The sequence below is a fragment of the Pantherophis guttatus genome, chromosome 9, assembly GCF_059756535.1.
Source record: "Pantherophis guttatus breed Tessera chromosome 9, ASM5975653v1, whole genome shotgun sequence".
In the NCBI taxonomy this organism is placed as follows: domain Eukaryota; kingdom Metazoa; phylum Chordata; class Lepidosauria; order Squamata; family Colubridae; genus Pantherophis; species Pantherophis guttatus.
In genome coordinates, this window is record NC_142071.1 from 6,147,405 (window position 1) to 6,173,036 (window position 25,632).

At 43.1% G+C, this 25,632-nt stretch overlaps 1 protein-coding gene across 6 annotated transcripts in view; it reads right to left on the reverse strand.

The window, feature by feature from the left end:
- Window positions 1-636: 636 nt before the first annotated feature.
- NSD3 (nuclear receptor binding SET domain protein 3) overlaps window positions 637-25,632 on the reverse strand; it is a 114,428-nt gene continuing 89,432 nt past the window's right edge. For 4 of the 6 annotated variants that reach the window (XM_060693591.2, XM_060693589.2, XM_060693592.2 and 1 more), the window contains exons 15-24: window positions 24,475-24,624; window positions 20,523-20,679; window positions 18,840-19,042; window positions 14,889-15,001; window positions 14,026-14,295; window positions 11,497-11,613; window positions 9,542-9,683; window positions 6,650-6,756; window positions 4,058-4,262; window positions 637-1,371 (exon numbers count right to left, since the gene is read on the reverse strand). In XM_060693591.2, the coding sequence (XP_060549574.1) occupies window positions 1,130-1,371; window positions 4,058-4,262; window positions 6,650-6,756; window positions 9,542-9,683; window positions 11,497-11,613; window positions 14,026-14,295; window positions 14,889-15,001; window positions 18,840-19,042; window positions 20,523-20,679; window positions 24,475-24,624 (1,706 nt within the window). In that variant the 3' untranslated portion in view covers window positions 637-1,129. The remainder of the gene's footprint in view (window positions 1,372-4,057; window positions 4,263-6,649; window positions 6,757-9,541; window positions 9,684-11,496; window positions 11,614-14,025; window positions 14,296-14,888; window positions 15,002-18,839; window positions 19,043-20,522; window positions 20,680-24,474; window positions 24,625-25,632) is intronic. The other 2 variants (XM_087875890.1, XM_060693594.2) reach the window with 1 other exon arrangement.

Genomic DNA, 25,632 nt, shown 5'->3' on the forward strand with positions numbered 1-25,632 from the left:
TGACCTTATGCGTAATGAAACCAGACTCCGGGGCCAAAAGAGAAATATTCCCCAGCCTCTTTTTTTCCCCACCCAGATTTTTATAGGCACAACCTACCAGATTCTTCTGCACAAGCCCTTTGGGGGAAAAAAAAGAAAAAGGGCAGAACTGCAAACATCGCGCATGTTAAGAAGCTGCCAGAATACATGGTTCCAAAGGGACCGATAACATCACGTCAAGGACGCCCTTCCAAAATCACGGAGTCCTAATTTTTTATTTTTTATTATTTATTCTTTTGGTGGGAGAAGGTATCATGATGATCGTTTTACTCACTCGAAAAGGAAAGAGGGATTGAGCCATCTCAAAAAAAAAAGAAAGAAAGAAAGAAAGAAAGAAAGAAAGAAAGAAAGAAAGAAAGAAAGAAAGAAAGAAAGAAAGAAAGAAAGAAAAAAGCAAAGCAAGAAACCAACCCAACTCTTGCCATCATGAAATTACTGGAAGTATCTCGCTTTGGAACTGCCCGATAAGATTTATCTGATGTTATTTACCCCATAATTTGTAAAACCAGACAGGAAAAAAAAATTAATAATAATAATAAAAAAAGACACATAGCGAGAGAGAGAGAGAGAGATAAGATACCAGGCTGGTGCTGCTACTCTTTTTCAGACACACTGATTGTATTAGAACCAGAAATCCTCAAAAAAGTCCATTAAAAATTAAATAAATAAATATTTTTGCTATGTTTCTTTTCTTTTTTTTTCTACACGCAGAGAACATACTTTTAAATTCAAGGTCCTTTTTTTTTTTTTTTTTTTTTGCAAACCCTTCCCCTGGCGTTGGAAAGGTCTCCTCTTTTAAACCAAAACAAAAAAACAAACAAAAAAAGAGAAATGGATGCCAACGTTGCTTCTTCCTGATCTTCGAGAACCCGAAAGACACATTCACGGGGAAACGGATCTAATCAGATGCGCAAGGCTCCTAACTGCCTTCCGTTAGATCCGGCGATCCTAATCCGAGTCCCATAGAGGCAGCTCTAAAAAGATTTGAGGAGGCTTCCCCTGGCACTGTATCTAGATTCACAAGGATTTGCCGCACCCGGAACGGGGAACAAATGTTGGGGGTTGCGTTTTCGTGAAGAGGTGCCTCTCTTCACTCCTTCGAGGCTTCCTCCGGATTTTGCTGTTCCAGTCGGCGCTTGATCTTGCCCCAATACTCGGGGGCCACGGGAGCCTTGGGGTTGTGTTCAGAGCAGCAGAGGCGCCCGTCCAAGGCCGAGGAGACCAGAGCTCCCTTTTCGTGATCTTTGCAGTAAGAGTGAGGGCAGAACTCGCAAAACGAAGTCGACGGGTTGCCGCAGATGGCACACTGGTGCCACGGGCACTCCCACTTCCCTGGGAAGAAAACGAGAGAGATCAAAGAGGCATCAGCCCAGGCATAGGAAGAAAATAAACTCAGCCCCGTTTCACGGTGCAAACTAAGAACTACTTTATATGACGGTTTGTTCTTTGTGAATAGAGAATAAAATAGAATGTGCTGGTCTCTGAAAAGGACCCGGATTGTGGGGGCAATAAATTGACTTTGTATAAATATACAAAACATGAAGGCTATTGCTTAACGCATTGTAAACTGCCCTGAGTCTCTGGAGAAGGGCGGCATATAAACCAAATTAAAAAAAAAAAGTATTTCTATAGTAAAGGAACCTTGAAAATGGTTCCATTCCAGGATGCATGGAATGGAATGGAATGGAATGGAATGGAATGGAGTGGAGTGGAGTGGAGTGGAATGGAGTGGAAAGGAAAGGAAAGGAAAGGAAAGGAAAGGAAAGGAAAGGAAAGGAAAGGAAAGGAAAGGAAAGGAAAGGAAAGGAAAGGAAAGGAAAGGAAAGGAAAGGAAAGGAAAGGAAAGGAAAGGAAAGGGACCTTGGAGTTTTTCTAGTCCAACCCCCTGATTAGGCAGGAAACCCTAGAGCATTTCAGACAAATGATTATCCAATCTCTTCTTAAAAATATCCAGTGTTGGAGAATTCTGCTAGCTGCAGTTCAGCAGATCGAATCTCACCAGGCTCAAGGTTGACTCAGCCTTCCATCCTTCCAAGGTGGGTAAAATGAGGACCCAGATTTTTGGGGGCAAGAGGCTGACTCTGTAAACCGCTTAGAGAGGGCTGTAAAAACACTATGAAATGGCATATAAGTCTTAAGTGCTATTGCTATTGCTATTCACAACTTCTGGAGGCAAGTTGTTCCACTGGTTAATTGTTCTCACTGTCAGGAAATTTCTCCTTAGTTCTAGGTTGCTTCTCTCCTTGATTAGTTTCCACCCATTGCTTCTTGTCCTGCCCTCAGGTGCTTTGGAGAATAGCTTGACTCCCTCTTCTTTCATTAAGTCATTTTTTTTTCAATGATATTGCAACATTGAATGGTCACGAAATGAAGCTTCTTGGAATGAGAAGCAAACTTCTTTGAAGAAAATCCAGAAAGCTCAGTTGCCTCTTGAAAAAAAAAGCACCTTTGCGACAACCATGAGCTGGATCAGGGGTCTCTAACTGTGGCAACTTTAAGCCTGGCGGACTTCAACTCCCAGAATTCCCCAGCCAGCTTTGCAATTCTGGGAGTTGAAGTCCGCCAGGCTTAAAGTTGCCACGATTGGAGACCCCTGATCTGGATGACTGAGAATCTCCGTAGACATTCTGAGAGGTCTACTGCTACCTCAGCTTGATAAGATTAATTTATAGGAATTAGCAGGGCAAACATGTTACGTTCTGAGATGTGCCCAAAAAACAAATCTACCAACCAAATAAAATTCAAGGTTAATAGAAAGCAAGATAAAAGTCCAGTAAACACAGCTGCTCTCCTAACCTTGACAGAAAATAACTACCCTGGTCTTGTATTTTCAAGCCAAAAAGTATTGGCAGAGCCAATCCTATGGAAAGACCGCCTTAAAAGGGTCATTTCAGGATTGGCTGAAGAATTCCTGGGAAAAAATAAAAACTTTTTAGGGGAAGCAAGAAAAACACCAATCGTCCCAAATTCCTTCATGATTGCGGAAGGCTGGCAAACTGGCTGGAGTGTGGAAACTCAGTGCAAGTCTCTTGGAAGGGGACATAGTCCCTGCTGCTCCATTGGGGGACTGGTATGTGGGCTTCCTGGAGATATCAGGGTCTTCTCCCTAATTTAATTTCTTCACAACTGCACTACTGAAAGAGACCAACAATAGCCATAGCGCTTAGATTTATATACCGCTTCACAGTGCTTTTACAGCTCTCTCTTAAGTAGTTTACAGGGTCAGCATATTGTCCCCCAACAATCTGGGTCCTCGTTTTACCGACCTCGGAAGGATGGAAGGCTGAGTCAACCTTGAACCGGTCAGGATCGAACTGCTGGCAGTCAGCAGAATTAACCTGCAATACTGAATCCTAACCACTGCACCAACATCGCTTCCTTCCTTCCTTCCTTCCTAACCAATAACTTATATACCACTTCACAGTGCTTTTACAGCCCTCTCTAAGCGGTTTACAGAGTCAGCCTCTTGTCCCCAACAATCTGGTTCTCGTTTTACCCATCTTGGAAGGATGGAAGGCTGAGTCAACCTTGAGCCGGTCAGGATCGAACTTCCTAGCTGTGGGCAGAGTTAGCCTGCAATACAGCACTCTTAACCATTGCACCAACACGGCTGGCTGGCTGGCTGGCTTCCTTCCTTTCCTTCCTTCCTTCCTTCCTTCCTTCCTTCCTTCCCAAGCAATAGCACTTAGACTTATATACCACTTCACAGTGCTTTTACAGCCCCCTCTAAGCGGTTTACAGAGTCAGCATATTTTCCCCAACAATCTGGGTCCTCATTTTACCCACCTGGATGGATGGAAGGCCGAGTCAACCTTGAGTCTGGTGAGAATCGAACTGCTGGCAGTGAGCAGAGTTATCCTGCAATACTGAATCCTAACCACTGCGCCACTACAGCTCCTAGCTTAAGCAGCCAGGTGACTTTTACAGACATACTTTCATGTCCCGTCCGTCCGTTCCTCTCCCCCCACCAACCCACAAAAGGCCTATTTACAGCTGCTACAAAATTGCAGGCACCTACCAAAGGGTGGCTGTGTCAAGTTAAGGCAGAGGAGGTGGTATGCTTTGGGACAGTCTTTTTTGTCGCACATGACGAGTTCACCCCCATCTCCACACTGAAAGCAATTGTCTTCGTGCATCTGCTTCTGCTCCGTTTTTATCTTCCGTTTCTTCTGCTTCAGCTTTGCGTTCTTCGCCTTCTCTTCGTTTGCTGTTGCGCACGCCGTCTGACCGGGAAAAGAGGGAAAAGCCAAGAAGAATATTAATAAAGTTGAAAGGAGGACTGGCTGCCTTAAGTCAGCCTTACAAGTAGGGGGCGAGCTTCAAAAATTTTAGCAAGGGGTTCTCTGGCCAGTTGCTGGGTAAGCGTGGCCATGGTGGGTGTGGCCTAGTCAGCCTCCTGTACCATGGTGGGATGGTGGTGGTGTTTTTGCCCTCCCCGGGCTCTGGAGGCTTTCCTCAAGCCTCCGAGAGGGTGAAAACAGCCTCCCCAGACTCCGGAGGCTGGAAACGGGCCTGTTTCCGGCCTTCCCAAATTTCTAGTAGGCCTGTTTTTCACCCTCCCTGAGCCTCCATGCACGCGCTGCACTTATCTGCATCCAAAACAGGCTGTGTGGGGACTCCTGAGAGGGGAGGGGTGGGCGGGGCCAGCCAGGAGCGGGATTTGGGAGTTCTCCGAACTGCACAGAATCTTAGCTAGAGGTTTCTCCCGAACCCTTGCGAACCCCCAGCAGCCCACCCCTGCTTACAAGGTAGACCAGGCTAAGAAACCAACACCATAGAGGACAGGACTACTTTCATTGTATCATCTACACAGAGGTGGGGGACTATGTAGCTCCTTTATGACCTGTAGACTTCAGCTCCCAGAATTCTTGTGGCTCAGGAATTCTGGGAGTTGAAGTCCACAGATCATAAAGGGGCCGGAGTTCCCCAGCCCTGATCTATAGCACGGTCACTCATGCCCTCGTCACCTCCCGTCTGGACTATTGTAACGCTCTCTACATGGGGCTCCCCTTGAGGAGCACTCGGAGGCTCCAACTGGCGCAGAGTGCGGCTGCGCAGGTGGTGACGGGAGCGACGTGGCGCTCCCATGTAACACCTCTCCTGCGCGAGCTGCACTGGCTCCCGGTGGTCTTCCGGGTGCGCTTCAAGGTTTTGGTTATCACCTTTAGAGCGCTCCATGGCTTAGGACCTGGTTATTTACAGAACCGCCTGCTACCACCAATAGCCTCCCACCGGCCAGTACGCTCCCATAGAGAGGGGCTCCTCCGGGTGCCGTCGGCCAAACAATGTCGACTGGCGGCCCTCAGGGGGAGAGCCTTCTCTGTGGGGGCACCTACAATCTGGAACGAGCTCCCCCCGGAGACATGGAGGATCCCGGATCTGCGTACCTTCTGCCGCGCGCTCAAGACTTTCCTATTTCATCAAGCTGGCCTGACCTAATTCTTTCCCCTTTTTAAATGGAAATTTTAAATTTGGTTTTAAATTATTGGGGTTTTAAATTTGTTCAGCCAAATTATTTAATTCGTTTTAGTTTATTTTAAATTTTGTATCTGTATGTTTTATTCTATGGCTGTTCACCACCCTGAGTCCTTCGGGAGTAGGGCGGTATACAAATTCAATAAAATAAAATAAAATAAATAAATAGTCACACAGTCCTGCAAGTCTGAATGTGCTTTTCTTTCACTATCTCCATTTGAATTAGGCAGGGGCCTGCCTGAGATGTTCTCTTAAATTTATTTCTTGGACTGGACTGAAGCCCCTGGACATCATTGCCTTGGTAGCGGCTCTTCCTCCTGTGTCAAGGCCATTCCCTTTTCCCTATAAGCCTTCTGCTGTCCCAATCCCTGACATCTGAAAGCAAAAACTTCCAGCCCCCCCAAAAAAGTTCAGATGAACAGTTGCCATCAGCCCTAAATGAAGCGGGAGATACTATACAGGTAGTCCTCGACTTACAACCTCAATTCAGCCCCAAATTTCTGTTGCCAAGCGAGAAGGTGGTTAAGTGAGTTTTGCCTCATTTAACCACCTTTCTTTGTACAGTTGTAAAGTCAACCTCTGCCGTTGTTAAGCGAATCCGGCTTCTCCATTGCCTTCGCTCGTCGCAAAAGATGATCACGTGACCCCGGGACGCTACAACCAGTAGTGGGTTTCACTTACCTCTGCTACCAGTTCTGAACTGGTTCGCTACCGCTTGCGCTTCTGCGCATGTGCAGAGCGTCCGGGATGACATCCGGGCGGGTGGGCGGAGCCTCCCGCCGCTACGGGTTCGCCCGAACTGGTAAAAACCCACCACTGACTGCAACTGTCATAAATATGAGTCAGTTGCCAAGTGTCTAAATTTTGCTCACGGGGTGACCCGGGGGAATGCTGCAACAGTCCGTAAGCGTGAAAACGGCCATACGGTGCCGTTGTTAACTTCGGATGATCACTAAACAAACTGTCATAAGTCGAGGACTGCCTGTAATGAAAGAGATCAGGAGGAAAGTCCTCGTTTGGACTTTGTTCTGAGTGGTGAGCACAAGCAGACAGAGAATGTGGACGATGTCTGTGCGATATTCCATCTATCTGTGGTTTTTGTCCTAGAGGGCTTTCTCTCACTTGTGTGACTAACCTTTGGCCGCACTCCTAGGAATCCACTGCAATTTTCTGCTCCACAGTGGCACTCAGTTCTGCCATTGCCCAGACAATCCAAATTATAGTTAAATGTTAACTCCATCCCTGCAAGTTCAAGAGAATTAGTTTAATACCTGGCACAGAATGTAGGAATGCTTTCGTTTTTTGCTTCAGAAAAAAAGTGATAGATGCCAGCTTAGGCGAAATCTTAATCAAAATATTAAAAATGCGCTTGCGATCTTCGTCGCCGGTGAAAACTCTTGTCCTTATCAAAATGAGCTGGTGGCTTGCAGAATTCATAAGGAATGTATTTCTCCTTTTGAGCATCTCTTTCTCTGGTTTTCCCATGCTTCTACTCCACTGTCACTATCAGAGACATCCCTTATGATCAAAAGACTTAAATCAGCACTATTTGGGTTATCCAGGGTGTTTCCTGCAAGCTGAAAACTCAGGACTTTACTTGCCTCTAAAATTGCGTTTTCCTTGTGTTGACAATAGAATAGAATAGAATAGAATAGAATAGAATAGAATAGAATAGAATAGAATAGAATAGAATAGAATAGAATAGAATAGAATAACAGAGTTGGAAGGGACCTTGGAGGTCTTCTAGTCCAACCCCCTGCTTAGGCAGGAAACCCTACACCACTTCAGACAAATGGTTATCCAACATCTTCTTAAAAATCTCCAGTGTTGGAGCATTCACAACTTCTGGAGGCAAGTTGTTCCACTGGTTAATTGTTCTAACTGTCAGGAAATTTCTCCTTAGTGAATTATTTCTCCAAATACAAGCTTTTCCCGTTTGCTTTATTTGCCCTGGGAAACAGTTCGTTTTTTCCATCCAGTCCCAGCAGCAGAGTCGGTATGGACAAAAAGGCAAAGGCTTAAAAACCACATACAGAGATGTTTTTTTCAAAATGTTCGGAGAAAATGTTTTATCAAGAGGCTGTGAATGAACAACAACAACAGCAGCAGCAAAAAAGAACTAAGAGGCAGCGTAAAACTCTGAAAACAGAAGACTTAAGAGAATATCCCTATCCAGGTCAAACTGAGGGAAAAGAACTGGAAGGAATCCAGGAGCTTCAAGCGTAGAAACGACAACTAGGCCACATGCTGCCTGCATTCTTGGACAGGAGGAGAAGGTAGGACACAACCCAGAGATTGATAATAGTATTATGGGAGTTATACAAAACAAACAGTCCTAGAGGAGATCAACCCTGACTGCTCTTGAGAAGGCCAGATCCTGAAGATGAAACTCAAATACTTTGGCCACCTGATGAGAAGGAAGGACTCCCTGGAGAAGAGCCTAATGCTGGGAACGATGGAGGGCAAAAGAAGAAGGGGACGGCAGAGAACGAGGTGGCTGGATGGAGTCACTGAAGCAGTCGGCGTGAGCTTAAATGGACTTCGGAGGATGGTAGAGGACAGGAAAGCCTGGAGGAACATTGTCCATGGGGTCGCGATGGGTCGGACACGACTTCACAACTAACAACAACAATAGATAGATAGACAGACAGACAGACAGACAGACAGAGCAAGGTGATCCAACTGGTCAGTCCTAGAGGAGATCAACCCTGACTGCTCTTGAGAAGGCCAGATCCTGAAGAGGAAACTCAAATCCTTTGGCCACTTAATGAGAAGGAAGGACTCCCTGGAGAAGAGCCGAACGATGGAGGGCAAAAGAAGAAGGGGACGGCAGAGAACGAGGTGGCTGGATGGAGTCACTGAAGCAGTCGGCGTGAGCTTAAATGGACTCCAGAGGATGGTAGAGGACAGAAAGGCCTGGAGGAACGTTGTCCATGGGGTTGCGATGGGTCGGACACGACTTCGCAACTAACAACACAAAACAAAAGACTGCCCCCCCCAAAGTGCTTTTTCAAAAGGCAACTGGACTTGGTTTTTCCCTTGAAAACGTTTCGCTTCTCATCCAAGAAGCTTCTTTAGCTCTCAGAGCTGAAGAAGCTTCTTTGGATGAGAAGCGAAAAGTCTTCAAGGAAAGGCAAAAGCGGAAGCGGTATGCTCCGTCCCATATTTGGGTTAGACCAGGTTGCCCTGATAGACTGGTCTCATTGGAAAAACACTTAATCTCTCCCTGGTACAGGCGACAAAGCGAGGGGGAGCAGAGGTGGTACTCAGCTGGTACGAACCGGTTTGCCCGAACTGGTAGCGGAAATCGCGGGTGGGCCTGTCTACCCGCCCCGGCTCTATGCCATCCTACTTAGGCACGTTTTTGAGAACAGGCGCATCCACGGAAGGCCGGGCGCATGCGTGGAAGGCAGGTGTGCGGGCAAACCGGGTGCACATACGTCCAAACTGGGTGCATGAGCGTACGAAGGGAGCGTGTGCGCGCATGGTGAACCGATAGTAACATAATGTGAAACCCACCGCTGGAGGGGAGCCTGTGGTGTAGAGGTTAATACATCCACCTAATATGCAAGCAGCCCAGGTTCAAATCCCAGAAGGGGATAGCTAGCTGATGAGAGCTAAATAGCTTGAAATAGATCTATACTAGTCTCCCTTCCTTTCTTTGTCGGTAAAATTTAAATTAAGCACAAAAATAGTTTATCACGGAAGCGACTGCCTGCGAAGGCTCCTGGATTCGGGCTGAAAGGCGGAAGCGGAAGCAGTATGCTCCATCCCATATTTGGGTAGACCAGGTTGCCCTGATAAAACACATCGTCACCAGATAAAACACATCTTCAAGGAAAAACCAGTTGTCTTCAGAAAAAACACTTTTGGGACAACCATGACCTGGGTGACTGAGACTCTCCATAGAGAAAACAAAACAAAGGACTCTTAGATTAAAACAAACAAACAAACAAACAAAAAGGCAATGAAGAGGTCAAAATATCCACACCCACTTCCAAGGCGAAACGTTCAGAAGACAATTTACCTGCAGGAATATCACATAGAGCAAAGAGTCCCACTCGGACGTCTCCGTTCACTGTCCACTTCTGGGTTTCACAGTTGGGGTTGCAGCTGTGGTTCATGAAGCGAGAGTAGTTTCCCTTTGGTCCAGCATCTATTATGCGGTCCTGGGATAAGACAAAGGATGCAGTAATTAACACGACACTCATTAAAGAACGAATGGTTTAGAATAGAATAGAATGGAATGGAATAGAAATAGAAATAGAATAGAAGGAATAGAAATAAAATAGAAGATGGAGTGGAGTAGAATAGAGTAGAAAACATGGAATGGAATAGAATAGAATTGGAATTAGAATAGAAACAGAATAGAAGGAATAGAAATAGAATAGAAGATGGAATAGAATAGAGTAGAGTAGAGTAGAGTAGAGTAGAGAACATGGAATGGAATGGAGTAGAGTAGAGTAGAGTAGAGTAGAAAACATGGAATGGAATGGAATGGAGTGGAGTGGAGTGGAGTGGAGTGGAGTGGAGTGGAGTGGAGTGGAGTAGAGTAGAGTAGAGTAGAGTAGAGTAGAGTAGAGTAGAGTAGAGTAGAGTAGAGTAGAGTAGAATAGAATAGAATAGAATAGAATAGAATAGACTATAGACTATAGACTATAGACTATAGAATAGGAGTTGAAAGGGACCTTGGAGGTCTTCTACTCCAGCCCCCTGCTTAGGCAGGAAACCCTACACCAGTGATGGCTAACCTTTTTGCTCTCGCCTGCCAAAAGCGGGGGTTGTGAGTACTCCATCAAGGGAGGTTTTGAAAAAGACACTGGACAGCCATTTATCTCAGATGGTATAGCGTCTCCTGCTCAAACAGGGGGTTGGACTAGAACAGTGGTCACCAACTGGCGGTCCACGAGAAAATTTTGGTGGTCCGCAGAAAAATTATTTGCCTTTTTTATATTGCACTAAATCAGGGGGTCCTCAAACTACGGCCCCTGGGACAGATACGTGCAATGAACGTTTTGTTGCTGCAGAGAGTCTCCCCCTTCGGGGTCTTTTTGTGTGGGTCGGAGGGGGGCAGAAATTCCGACTTGGGGTCTGTTTCAGCTTCCTGGTGTGGGGCTTTGGGGAAGGCTGGAGGGAAGCGCCTCTGGTGGCAAAGAGTCGGAGGGCCTCGTTCCAGTGGGACTGAATCATGGCCTGGAACTGGCTGACCATCTCAGCCCACTGAGCCTCCAAGTGCCGGTACCTGGCCTTGCACTCCCACAAGTCTTCCCTCTGCTTGGAAAGCCTATGCTCATAGTCCTCAGTGAGGTGCTTCTGCTGAGCCTCCTTCTTGGTCAGATCCAATTTGAACTGAGCCAGCTGTTTTGCCAACTCTTTCTCACGGTGGCTGCTTAGCTCCAACAACTGTTTACTGATGGGGCCCTAAAGAGCTCAGGTGGGCAGGCAAGGAGTGGCTGAGAGGGGAGGGGCGTCCACCCATGTGACTGGGTGGGCGTGGCCAACTTGTCACTCATGTCGAGGGGTGCCTCACTGGCCTTTACTCGCCCCTCCCCTCGACACGAGTGACATCAGGTTGGCCGCGCCCACCCAGTCACATGACCACCTAGCCACGCCCACCCAGCCGGTCATTAGGCACATCGTATTAGTGGTCCACGGGATTTAAAATTATGAATTTAGTGGTCCCTGAAGCCCGAAAGGTTGGTGACCCCTGGACTAGACGACCTCTAAGGCGCCTTCCAACTGCAATATTCTATGTTCTAAACACCTTTTCTGTTTTCATAGTCCCTGCAGGAAGGTTATAGAGTGGTTTCATTTGAAACTCTTGATAATCTAACTCAGTTTTTGCTGGTGGATTTCACATGCAGAAATGTGACTGTCATTTTCACAGGTGTCAAAACTATAATATCTCTGATGCCCGAATGACATACAAACATACACACACACACACGCACACACACGCACACATACACGGCATCCATTTACCTTGGTAACAGTTAACATATAAAAATTAGTCACGCTGTTCTCATGGGCACGCTTAATTCGCAATCTGCACTCTTCCTCGTCAATTAATTCACCAACGTATTCATTGACAAATTCACCCTAAAAGAAAAAACAAAACAGAAGAGAAACGGACTTATAAACGAGGGCATTATGCTATAGAGCTGTATTTCTCAACGTGGGGGGCTTTAGGATGTGTGGACTTCAACTACCAGAATTCTCCAACCGGCCATGACTAGGGAATTCTAGGAATTGAAGTCTGCCCATCTTAAAGTGGCCCAGATGGAGAAATGCTATTATAGAACAGAGTTCCCCAACATTTTCGGCTTCGTGGATCCGGTGCGAGGGAGAGGAGATGGGTCTGTGCACCCATTGGTCATTGTTCTGCCCCAGCTACGGACCCCAAAGAACGCAGCACAAACAAAGTCCGTTCAAACCTTAGTTTACTGAATAAACCAGTCTTTTATAACAATGGCTGTTAATTAATTGCATTAAGAGCCGCCAAGAATTCGAAGAATAATAACTGAAAACTTACTATGGTTGGCAGAATGCCCAGAAGCAATTTGCAGGAAGCTGATAAGATAAGCAAGACAAGACACGAAGGTATGTGAACGAAGTTGTTCCCTGCAAATTGCTTCAGTCGGCGTTCCTCCTTAAATAGGCTAAGGGAGTGGCCAATTAGCCCCAACCCTTACTCTCGAGGAGACCTCCTCCTGAGGAGCCACTCCTGCCTTTTGGAAGCTCTGCGCACCCGTGCATCGAGAAGAGGCTCCTCCTCTTCGTCCTCTTCACTTAAGGGAGCTTCTGGAGATTCTGAAGGACCTGGTTGAATCCCCGCCTCTGGCACCACATCTTCTCCAGCCTCCTTATTGCCTGACTCGAGTGCCAGCTGCACAGGCTGCTGGCGTAGCACCACACCAGCCTCCTCGCTGTCTGAATCAGCTACTAGCTGCACAGGCCGCGTACGGGCCACAACAGTCATGCATATGGAGCACACACATGCACTCATCCGCTGCTCATGAGAGCGGGGATGCATATGTGCTCATGTGTGCTTGCCCATCACTTCCACGGCTCAGTTCCGAAAGGCTTAAGGCCCGGTAGCATCAGACAATGGGACCCCCAAATTTGAAAGAACTTGTACTGAAAGCTTGAATGGACATGAGCTGAATTCCATCCTCCCCCACAACATTACAGCTTTCCTCTGACCCTCGGACCAAAGAAAATATCAAATATGCAATAGTACTAAAAATATGCAATTAGATAACAGAGGAATTGTGAGGGAAACTAACTTCGGAGCAAAAATTGTGCACGAATTGGTAAACAATCGCTTCCTTCCAGAAACCAAATTAAGTGAATTTTGTCATGGAAATATTTTAAGTAGTTAAAATGTATACATTAAGAAATGAAATGACTGGAATTCCTTTGTTTCGGTTAGTCATCAAGCTTAAAGTTAGAAAACGGAGTCTGCTACTAAAAGAATATGAACAGAAGGAATTTCATAAGATTTCATTTTGTGTTGATAGTTCAAGCATCTTTTGTGGGGTGGCTTGACTGTTTTTAACAACAAAAATTTTGGTGAAATAAGTCACCTCCTTACTAGAATATAGGGGGAAAAAAATTAAAGTGTACATATACCTTCAGGCTTTTTTCAGTTTTATTGTCATTTGTTGTTCTTGAATCATTATTTCTAAAGAATAACCTAATAATCATTGGTCATTATCCTAATGCCCCACAAAGAATTGATTGCATATAGATCTTTTAAGTTAATAATAAAAGAATTCCAGATTCTAAGAACCTATCGTATTTTTCAGAGTATAAGACGCTCTGGACTATAAGACTCACCTATCTTTTTTGGTGAGGAAAACAAGAAAAAGAAATCTGCCTCCCAGCAATTTTGCCTCGTTGCAGCAAACAGCAAACAGCCTGCTTTACTTTCATTTTCGTTTTCAGCATAGCTTGATTAGCACAAGAAAAAAAAAATCTGCTCTCAGCAATTTACCTCCTTGCAACAAGCAGCAGAGGCCCGCGCAGCAATAGGCAATGGTAATCCCTGCAGCCTGAAACAGCTGAGAGTCAGGAGGCTGATCCAAGGGACAATCGACTTGTGCTAATTAGGCTATGCTGAAGCTGAAACAGGCTGTTTCTTCTTGCTGCTTGCTGCAAGGAGGTAAATTGCTGGGAGGCAGAGGGCAAAGGGTGGGGGCCAGTGGGTGGGAGGGGCTACATTCGGTGTATAAGACGCACCCAAATTTTCACCCCCTTTTAGGGGGGAAAAAGGTGCATCTTATACTCCGAAAAATATGGTAGCTAAACTTTATAAGTGATGCTTAGCTGTGTGCATTTCTATTATTTTACATTCGTGTAGACAATGAGAACTGTCATAAGGCAGTATTATTTTTTTCCCCTTTCGTTCTGGCTTCGTTTTTAATCTTCCTCCCTTCATCTGATTTTTAAAGAATAATTAAAAAAAAGGAATAGGTAACCCATTCAAAAACCAAGCCAGCCTCTGGCTACCTTTTTAATGTTCCGTTTGGTGCGCAGACCCCAGCCGCGTCGATCGGTTTTGATAATTTCCGCTTCCGGATAGAGTCTTTTGGTAAAGCACTGATTTTGGCAGCGTTCTCCCGCGGGGCAAACTTGAGGGTGACATTCGTACTGCAGCATTCGATTCAAGCACTCTGACTCCAGGCCACAGGGATTCTCGTCCGCTGGCTTACAGTTACACCGAGGGATTTCGGACAGGTCCGCAACTTGGATCTGGACTTTTCCTACCACTTTGTTGGACTGTGGGATGCAAAATGAAGGGCACAGGCAGAGCATTAGTTCACAATGAAGGAGAATCTTTGTGGCTCAGGGCTGAAAGGAGGAGTCCTTGCTGCTCTCTGAGCTTGCTTGTTTTCTCGCAGACGTTTTATGACCCAACTAGGTAACATCATCAGTGCTAGAAAGGAGTGAGGTTTGCGGAGAGGAAGAGGAGGAGGAGGAGGAAGAGGAGGAGGAGGAGGAAGACGATGACTATGGGGTAATCACTATGATGTTACCTAATTTGGGTAATGAAATATCTGCAAAAAAACAAGCACACTCAGAAAGCACCAAGACCCCTCTCACATTTGCCATTTGATGACAACTTTTGTGAGCAGAATCAGAGATCTGATGAGGACTCTGTGATGAGTCTTAAGCTGAGAAAAAGGAAGCTCAAGATACTAATTTCCAGTTTCAAAGGGGATTTAGATTTTCCCAAAACAAACAGACTAAAAATTCTATCGATACGTATAGGAAAATAAAATATCCTCACATTTAAGAAGCAACGCACTTAAAATCCACCTATATGCTTCGCACCCATACACACACACACCTGAACAGTGCAAGGGACTCACTTTAATGTGTTTATAGGGAGGCGGTTTTCTGGAATTCCTCTCGATCTCAAGTGCTTCTTTACTTTCTCTTTGTGCTTTTAGTTCCTGGAAGCGTTTTGCTGCTTCTTCAAGTGCTGGATGAGTTTTCCCCAAAGCAGGAAAAAAAAAAAAAAAGGCTAGCATTAGCAACTATATTCAGAGATTCCGCACAGAACCAAAACTCATTGAAACAATTACGTAAGTGTCTAGGCCTGGCCTCTACTTAAAAGCAATGAGTTTAGTGACACATTTGTAATGGAATGTATGGATGAACCTGGAATGAAAACAGGAGGAAATGCTGCCTAGGAAACAATCAGATAAGAGAGACCGTAGCCTACAGTCACTTAATGGCCAGAAGGAGAAACTCAGGGAAGATCCACCCTAATGGACCAAGTACTTAAAAGTGGAGGTGAGAAATTTGTGCCTTCAGGCTTGCAAGATTTATTTATTTATTTTATTTTATTTTATTTTATTTTATTTTATTTTATTTTATTTTATTTTATTTTATTATTTTATTTATTTTATTTTATTTTATTATTATTTTATTATTTTATTATTATTTTATTTTTATTTTATTTTTTTTGTTTTATTATTTTATTTTATTTTATTTTATTATTTTATTTTATTTATTTTATTATTTATATACCGCCCTTCTCCCGAAGGACTCAGGGCGGTGAACAGCCATAATAAAAACAATGTACAAAAATAGAATTTAGAATAGGATAACAGAGTTGGAAGGGACCTTGGAGGTCTTCTAGTCCAACCCCCTGCTCAGGCAGGAAACCCTATACCAGTGTTGGTGAACCTTTTCGGCACTGAGTGCCAAAACGGGAGCATGTGAGCATGGGGGAGCACCAGAAGAGCAGTTGAGCTTCCGGTGTGCGCATGCATACGGTCACCTGGTCTTCTGGTGTGCATGCGTGTGCAAAGATCAGCTGGCCATTGCACATGCGCTGGAAACCGGAAGTTCAGCTTCCTGGGTGCTGTTCTTCCGGTTTCCGGTGCTCCCGTGCACACAAAGACCAGCTGGCCGGGGCGCATGTGCGCGCCAGAACCTGGAAGAGCAACGGGCGATGGCTAGCGTGCCTGGAGAGATGGCTCTGCGTGCCACTTCTGGCACGCATGCCATAGGTTTGCCATCATGGCCCTATACCATTTCAGACAAATGGTTGTCTAATCTCTTCTTAATAACCTCCGGTGCTGGAACATTCACAACTTCTGGGGGCAAGTTGTTCTATCGATTACTGTATTTTTCAGAGTATAAGACGCACCTTCCCCCCCCCCAAAAAAGGGGTGAAAATTTAGGTGCGTCTTATACACCGAATGTAGCCCCGCCCACCCACTGGCCCCCACCCTTTGGCCTCTGCCTCCCAGCAATTTACCTCCTTGCAGCAAGAAGGAACAGCTCGTTTCAGCTTCAGCACAGCCTAATTAGCACAACTTGATTGGATCGGCCTCCCGACTCTCAGCTGTTTTGCAGGGGCCTCTGCTGCTTGATGCAAGGAGGTAAATTGCTGGGAGCAGATTCTTTTTTTCTTGTGCTAATCAAGCTATGCTGAAAACTTAAGCTGGCCTAACAAATCCTTTTAAATGATTTTAAATTCGTTTGTCTTTTTAAATTTTGGGCCAAATTGAGATATTTTCTTTTAATCTGTTCTTAATCTATGTATTATGTATTATGTATTTATGTGTTTTTACTTGGCTGTACACCCTGAGTCCCTAGGGAGAAGGGCGGTATATAAATCTAAAGTAAAATAAAAAAAAACGAAAATGAAAGTAAAGCAGGCTGTTTGCAGTTTGCTGCAACGAGGCAAAATTGCTGGGAGGCAGAGGCAGATTTCTTTTTCTTGCTTTCCTCACCAAAAAAGGTAGGTGCGTCTTATAGTCCGGAGCGTTTTATACTCCGAAAAACACGGTAATTGTTTTAACTGACAGGAAATTTCTCCTTAGTTCTAAGTTGCTTCTCTCCTTGATTAGTTTCCACCCATTGCTTCTTGTCCTGCCTTCAGGGGCTTTGGAGAATAGCTTGACTCCCTCTTCTTTGGGGCAGCCCCTGAGAGATTGGAACACTGCTATCATGTCTCCCCTAGTCTTTCTTTTCATTTGATGTCTGTTCTTCCAGGTATACCAGTCAGGAAGCACAACAAGATGAACTAATTCACAGGGTGGATTCTATATGTATAATGTTAAATTTATTTGATACTTGAGCCATCCCCCCACCTTTTTTTTTGTACACCAATCTTTTGTTGTTGTTAGTGCTGGATGTATGTTTTTTTTCTGTTTTGCATTTCAGTTTTGTTGATAAAACAAAATCAATATGTTTTTTAAAAAGATGAACTAATTCTACTTTGTTCTAAGGCTGAGGGGGTCCTTGGTGGTCTCCGAGCTTGGTTGTTTCCTTGCAGAGGTTTCATTACCCAACATCATCAGTGCTATTGTGAGACTACATTGGCAGAATCCTCTCAGTCTGAAGGCACAAACTTCCCTTTCCACTTTTAACTACTTGATTCATTAGGGTGGGTCTTTTTTTCTCTGCTCATTAAGTGACAGTGACTCTCTTGTTTGATTGTTTCTTAGGCAGCATCTCTTCCTTTTTTCCCCCCAAGGTCATTCATACATTCCATTACAAAACTTAAGCCTTGTGTCAGCTTGATTCCCGCGTTATCTTTTGTGAGGTGGGATTATTCATTTGTAAGGCATTAAAATTTTCCCTAAAAAAATTCTGGGCTCTTCATCATCAGAGATCCTGAGACTCTTCTTCTGTTACTTTGCAACAGACTAAAAGTGGCTCGGTGGAAAACGTCTAGGCCTGAGTATTTGTTCTTAATCTATTTATTTATTTATTGGTTCAATTTATATGCCGCCCTTCTCCGGAGACTCAGGGTGGCTTACAATGTGTTAAGCAATAGCCTTCATACTTTTTATATATATACTTTTTCGGCCCCCACAAGCGGTGTTCTTTTTTATACAAAGTCAGCTTATTGCCCCCACAATCCGGGTTCTCATTTTACCTACCTCGGAAGGATGGAAGGCTGAGTCAACCTTGAGCCTGGTGAGATTTGAACTCGCAGTAATTGCAGGCAGCTGGCAGCTAAGTGCTACTTTAACAGCACTTTAGTCCGCTGCTCCACCAAGGCTCTTAATCTGATATCAGATCTAGGTTTTAATTAAAATTTTAGATTGTGCAGAAATGAACAGATTAACTATGATGATAAAAGAAAGAGAAGATTCAGAATATTTTAAGATATAGAATCAATTTTACTATTGGTTAGAAAAAAGATATAAATAAGTTAATTAATAGAGATAGATAAAAATGTTACAATTAGAATACTATATTAGTAGAAAATTTTTGTAATGGACTTGGCGAGAATGAAGATAAAAGAGATAATAGAAAAGAAGAAGTTTTTGGAGACAACACCAAAATGTCACATGGAAGAAATGAACGATGTACTAAATGTTTGTTTGTCTTAAAAAAAAAATAAAAAACTTTTTGTAAAAAAAAAAAAGTGTTAGGTTTTAATTAAATTCAACAGCTCGACATCACACTGTGCTCATAAGCTTGTTTTAAAAGGAAAGGATATTTGTCTTTCATATAAAACAGCATGGAGATAAAAGAAGGATGAATGGTTTTTCTACAAATTATCGAATGTATCACACACATTTTCCTCTGTCATGGCTTTTGAAAAAAAACACCTTTTTTCTTAAAATCAATATTTGTATCATCATTTTGTTTCTTTCAAATGAAGTAGAAAATCCTTCCAGAAATGGTATTATTTACAGCCTGACATGGGGAATAGAAGCATTTTAAATGGAATTAAATGGAGTTTAATTAACTAAAACGGTGTCTTAATTTCAAGACACCACTTCCCTATTCGGGGACGATGGAGACCCAAAAATGTGGAGCCTTAGTCGGTAGAAATAATTTAAATTTACCTTTTTTGAAAGTCTTGTTAATATTAGTTTGCCCTTCAGCAAAGCTTTTATCTCCTTCAACGTAGGGGAATACTCTCCCCTGATGCACCCAGTAGTAATCATGTGAACCAAAGAAAAATACTGGGAAGTCCCCAACATCATGTTTGAGGCCCTGGATGTTGAGAGGAACAGATCTGGGATTGCATATCTCAGCTGGCCACCACCTAGGAGAAAGAAGGGTGGGTAGAGGTAAGGGTGGAAGGAGAGAACAATTGGTGAAGTAAGAAGTTTGTTTAGTTTTCAGTTCTCAAGCCAATTCCCATAGATTAGTTTACTTCAATACAGTCTTACACAGCAGAATGGTGCGGTGGCCTAGAGGTGGAGCTCTCGCCTCACAATCAGGAGGCTGTGCGTTCGATCCTAGGTAGAGGCAGATATTTCCCTCTCTGGGCACACTGAGAATATATCTGCTGAACAAAACTCCACATTGGCGACGGGGAAGGGCATCCGGCCAGTAAACGCTCAGCTCCATTCAGTTGCCCAGACTCCACCCGGCAAAGGATTATGGGGTTGTTAAATGATGATGATGATGATGTTTTACTCAATTAATTATTCCCCCATTAGTTATCAATTTGAATATATAAAACTCTGTGTCAAGTTAGCTCTACTGATATCCTCATTCAAATGATGGGACCTAAAATAAGCGACCTCCATAAATACAAAAAAAATATTATTGCTCAACTTTACCAATAAGTTAAAAGAAGCAACCCACTTCAAGACCCTTTTTTACGTCATCCTCAAAGGCTGTACGTTCTGCGGTGCCATTTATGTGGTAAAAGTTAAATGATCAAAATTAAGGTCAGAAGTGAACTTCTCAAAAATAAATACCGTATTTTTTGGAGTATAAGACGCTCTTCCCTCCCAAAAGAGGCTGAAAATTTGGGTGCATCGTATACACCGAATGTAGCCCCTCCCACCCGCTGGTGTCTGCCTCCCAGCAATTTGCCTCCTTGCAGCAAACAGCAAACAGCCTGTTTCAGTTTCAGTACAGCCTGATTAGCACAAGCAGCTGATGGTCGGTTGGATCGGCCTCCCGACCGTCAGCTGTTTCAGGTGACAAGGATTGCCATTGCCTATTGCCGCCTCCACGCGCCCGCTGTTTGCTGCAAGAAGGTAAATTGCTGGGAGGCAGAGGCAGATTTTTTTTCTTGTTTTTCTCCCCAAAAAAGGTACCATATTTTTCAGACTATGAGACGCACCGGTGTATAAGACGCACCAAGATTTTGAAGAGGTAAGTAAGAAGAAAACGGTTTTTGCCCTCCCCGGCCCCCAGGAGCACTCTGCAGGCCTCCCAAACCCTCTGCGCCCCCCGTTTTTGTGAAAAACAGGCCCATTTTTCACAATAATGGGACCAACGAGGTGGGGCTTCGGGAAGCCAAAAATGGCTGTATTCGGTGTATAAGACGCACCAACATTTCCAGCCTCTTTTGGGGGGGGGGAGTGCTTCTTATACGCTGAAAAATACAGTTAGTGCGTCTTATAGTCCGGAGCCTTATACTCCAAAAAATATGGTTAATAAGTCTAAAGGCAAGGTCTTTAAAGGCAAGGTCTCTGAAATCAAGGATCCGGGGTCACTGCACTTTGTAACACTGCTATGATGACAAAACAAAACAAAAAAAAATTGTTCATTGGCTTTTAAGGTACCTGTAATTTCCAAGCTTGACCCAAACGATCTGCTTGTATCGCAACTTCTTGCCGGATTTGCAATCGTTGCAGTTCCAGGAGCCGCCTGGCATCTCTATGTTAAGACATTCCGGGTGGAAGGATGCGGGACAAGATTCACAGCACAACAGCTTCCCACCTTTAAGGCAACAACAGAGCTCACTTTATAGTTAAAGGAAACAAGTAGTGCACACAGCTCGGATTTCTTTTTGCAAATGCATTATGCATTGGGGTTTGCCATGTCATACAATACGGATGGCAAAAATGAAAGGATCAGGTCAGAGTTACAATGCCAGATTTAAAGCACTTATTTTTGTTGGTATAAAATCAGTCAGACCAACTTCCTAGATGAGGAACTTAAATGGATAGATCTCATTATGTTTGTTTGTTTGGGTGATATGGTTAGACGGGTGTGTTTTTTCAGAACATTGAAATTTAAATATGATAAACTGTTCAGGAGGTTAATTGTCCTCAACAGTCTAGACGTAAATTTTGTTTTAAATCTGCATTGCCATGACCCGATCCCTTAGCAATCAGTTAGTGCATGTAAAATCAGCCTATAGGTTGATCAATATTGTTCTGTTTTAAAAATAGCGTTATTAGCAAAACAAATCCAAAAATTTTAGAATTCCAAATCATTCTTGTCCCTTCAAAATGAAGCATTATAATATTATTATCTATATACAGGTGTGGCCAAAATTGTGGAAACCTTTTGGGAAAAGTGTATTTTCTAAAACTAGCTAATAACACCACTTTTTTTTTTTTTTTTTTTTTTGGAGTTTCGAGATAATCCTATTCCACTGCTGGAATGGTCTGGGAATAGCCAAGACTTTAACTCAATTGAAAATCGATGGAGCCGACTAAAGAAACTTGTTAGTCGGAAGCGACACAGCAATAAAACCCAGTTAATAGAAGCAATCATTCAATCTTGGTTTCACATTATTTAGTTCAGCTGCGGAACTAAAAGACTTGGTTCACTCCATGGGAAGAGGTTGTAAGGCCGTCAGTCATGCTAAAGGTTACCCAATTAAGTATTAACTGACGTGATAATTTTTGTATATCTCGTTTTTTCCTACGGTGTTTCATTTTTCTTCTTTATACTGTAACTGCTATTCTAATAGCAAATCCTTCATAAAAGTTATTGCATTACATTCTTGATCAAATTATCTTTCCATTGATATATAATTTTATGGTACTACTCCCAAAAAAGTGATGTTATTAGCTAGTTTTAGAAAATACACTTTCCCCAAAAGGTTTCCACAATTTTGGCCACTACTGTAGTCTGAGCTGATAAAAGCATTATCAATCTTTTAAACTATGTTATGTTATATATTTTCTTCCTGGCATATACAATAGTCCTTTTTTGTTTTTGTTTTTTTTGCCAGATCTCAGCATAGTATACTGGTGTATCTGTATCAATTTGAACATTTAAGTATTTTAGGTATTTTACTTCTGTGCTAAGTTCAAAAAACTTTTGAAGCAAGAAGGGAATTTCACTTGTTAAAAGGCTGAAAACTAAGAAATGGTTTCTTAGGCTATTTATTGATTTTCTTTCAGTCGATAACAAGCATCTTCATTAACTTCATTAAATCTAAAAATGTAGAGGATTTAACACTTGAAGGGAATCCTCCCAATAATTTAGAAGACAGCATTTAAACTTTTTTTTTTTAAGTATCGGAGAAATTTAGATTATTTTCTACAAATCCGCCAGAAAATTTTGTCCACCTATAGACTTTAAAATCTGTAATTTGCACTGATTGTTACAAAGCTTTATAGGTTGCTTAAAACAACAAAACCATTGCTATATTTCCTCTGCCATGAAATGCAACGAAGCCCAAATGTTTGGATCGCCAGGATCGTTCCGAAAATATCCCAAAATCAAATTTTCATAAGTGTACAAGTTATTTCAGAGGAAGTACAGCCCCAGTCATCGAAACGATACCCAAACAGCAGAATGCCAAAAGATATGAAAACCAAGCAAAACAAATAAAACCACACAGATTTTTTTTTTTCAACACTAAGCAAGGAAACTTGGCTTTTACAATGCATTAGTAAGATTTTCTGCAGCTATGAAAGAGGGCTCAAAATAATTGATCGTCTCTTGCCTCTTGCTGAGGGAGACTCTTCGAAATAGGCCAGCACGGTAAGTCACATGCTTTATAAAATAATTCAAGAGTCAATAAAATCTTCCCAAACTTGGCAGACCGAAAAACCCTTAAGTTTGGACAAGGCTCCCAGTGTAGGCAGTCAGTATGGAGCTGCAGGAGCACGCCACTACCCGTTTTCACAGGGGATGTCATTTTATGCATACTATCTACATGCATGAAGTAGAAGGGAAGACAAATACGTCAAATGGATACAAGAAGCATATTCCCACTAGCCATAGATTTTGCATACATACTGTAGAACTCATCCAAAGAGTTCCAAAACTAAACTATCCCTGTTGTGTGATCTTTTTATGAAAAAGAAATCCTGACCTTGGCCAGAATCAGGTAGCTTGTTACTTTGGTGGAACCTGAAATATTAGGCATCCCCTTCCCAACTGTGAATGTCTACAGATTAATATGAAGACTTACGATAAGTAACAGTCAATCCCTCACACACACAATTCTATAGTATTAGCCAATGACACTGTGGGACCTGATTTATTTAAGCTTTCTTCCTATTAATAGCTATCGCTCAATATTTAAAGCATTTCTTAAAGGCTTTCCAAAGAATTGCAGATAAAAACCATGTCTCTTCTATCGCTGAGTTATCCTATCTCTGGATGGTGGTGCAGATACTCTGCTCTATGTAATTGTGATTATTTTGCCGGTTGTGTTTTCACTGACTTTAATTCAGTGGTGGGATTCAGCCGGTTCGCACCACTTCGGGAGAACCGGTTGTTGACTTTCTGAGCAGTTTGGTGAACTGGTTGTTGGAAGAAATCATTAAGGCAGAGAAGCGGTTGTTAAAATTATTTGAATCCCACCACTGCTTTAATTCTATGTTTTTCTACCTGTTCTAAGATGCTCAGAGCCTTCGGGCAGCTGAGGGGCACAGAAACAAAAATAAGTAACATAAATAAGCGGTTTAGGAATACCCTGTAGGAAGTACAATTCCAGGAAGTGATAGAAGAGGGGAAATAGTTTGTGTCTACGTTATTCCATTAGATGAAAATGTAGGAGGTTGTAACTACTAGCTAAAAGCAAAACCTTGGTCACTTTTAAGACTTGTGGGTTTCACCTCCCAGAATTCTCCAGCCACCAAGAAGTCTTAAAAGTGGCCAAGCTGGGAGACCCCTACCTTTTTAAAGGCCTTTTATACCTACTAGAAGTGGCAGAATATATTACATACTGCAGGATCTAAGGACAATCTTCCCTCTGCAATGAAAGCCCATCGATAAATGAGAAAGCTATCCAGTCAACAGCTAGCTATAAACTGGCATGCCAAGGCTGGACAATTACTCTGGGGTCATTGATTCACACATCTGGATGTTCCAGGTAGTCTACTCTAAGCTGTAAAAGAATCTGAATAAGACCCCAAAAATGGACAATAGCTCCTTTAGTGTGGTTAATAGACACGGATAGATCTGAACAACAGAAAGACCCTACAGGATCCCTCCAGATTTTACAGTTTTTGCCTCAGGATTTAGGAAAGTCTGCTGGGTAGGCTAATCATGCACAAATCTATGCCTGAGTGGAATTCGGTAATTATTTTAAGCCCCTTTGGAAGATTTCGGCCAACATGAATACACGTTCAAAATAAGCAATGAGTGAAGTTTACAAAGCACAAAGAGGAAGTGCCAGATGAGCATACAAAGCTTTGGTTTAGTTTAAAAGGAAAAAAAATAAAAATAAAAAAGCAAAAGCAAACGAAAAGCAGGAAAGGCGAAAGAAAATTAAAAGAGAGAGAGAGAGAGAGAGAAAGAAAGAGAAAAAGCTATTTTGGTTACCTTTCTCACATTTCTTTTTGGAAGCTGACGAAGAAGGAGGAATCATAGGTAATTTCATCAACTCAGCACGATTTGATTCATTCAGTAGATAGTGAGATTTATTGGCATATGAACTGAACAGGGGGTCTGAATGATCCTGCACTATCAGCCCTATACAAAACAAACAGAAATAAATGAGTTGCAATGAAACTACCCATGATTCCATAAGGAGAAAAAACGAAATAAAAAAACCAAATGAATAACCTATTATGCATATTTCACCGGTGCTTTTAAAGTAAGGAAAAGGAAAAGGTGATGCGATGAAGGAAAAGAAAAAGTGAAAGAAATTTTTTTTTCCCTATCTCTAATAGGTTGTCACACTGAAGGAAGTAGCGTCCATGCCCAAGTACCAAAGAGCAAAAATAAGTACAGGTAGTTCTCAACTTACGACCACAACTGAGGCCAACATTGATACTGTTAAGTGAGAAATGTGTTAAGCGAGTCTTGCTCTGTTTTACGACTTGGGTGAGTCACTGCAGCTGTTAAATTAGCCACAGGGTCATTAAAGGAATCTGGCTTTCCCCATTGATTTTGCTTGTCAGACAATCGCAGGAGGGGATCACTTGACCCCGGGACACTGCAACCGTCATAAATGTGAATCCACTGCCAGCCATCCAAATGTAAATCACGGGAACATGAGGATGCTGCAACCGTTACGTGAAAAATGATCATGTCACTTTTTTTCAGTGCCGTTAACTTCGAACGGTCACTACGCCACCTGTTGTAAGTCGAGGACTACCTGTACTAGATCTGAAATTGAATTTTACCTGTGCTCCTTTTTAAATCTTCAATTACAGAAAAGCACCTATGAGACTATCTCTACTTTTTTCTCTATCCTCACCCCACCCAAATATTAAAGATAGCTAACTATGAAACTGGTGGTTAAGACCCGCACTAGAGATTAGAACAGTGACGGCAAACCTTTTCAGCACTGAGTGCCGAAACTGGAGTGTGTGTGCGCACGCCGCAGTGCCGGAACCCGAAAGAGAGCATCTGGCCGGTGCACATGTGCGCGCGGCGGTCAGCTGCTCTCTTCTGGGTTCCAGCGTACACATACACGGCAGTCTGCGGAGCTGGCAGCAGAGTCGGAAAGTGAGGAGGCTGGGGAGGACCATGGGC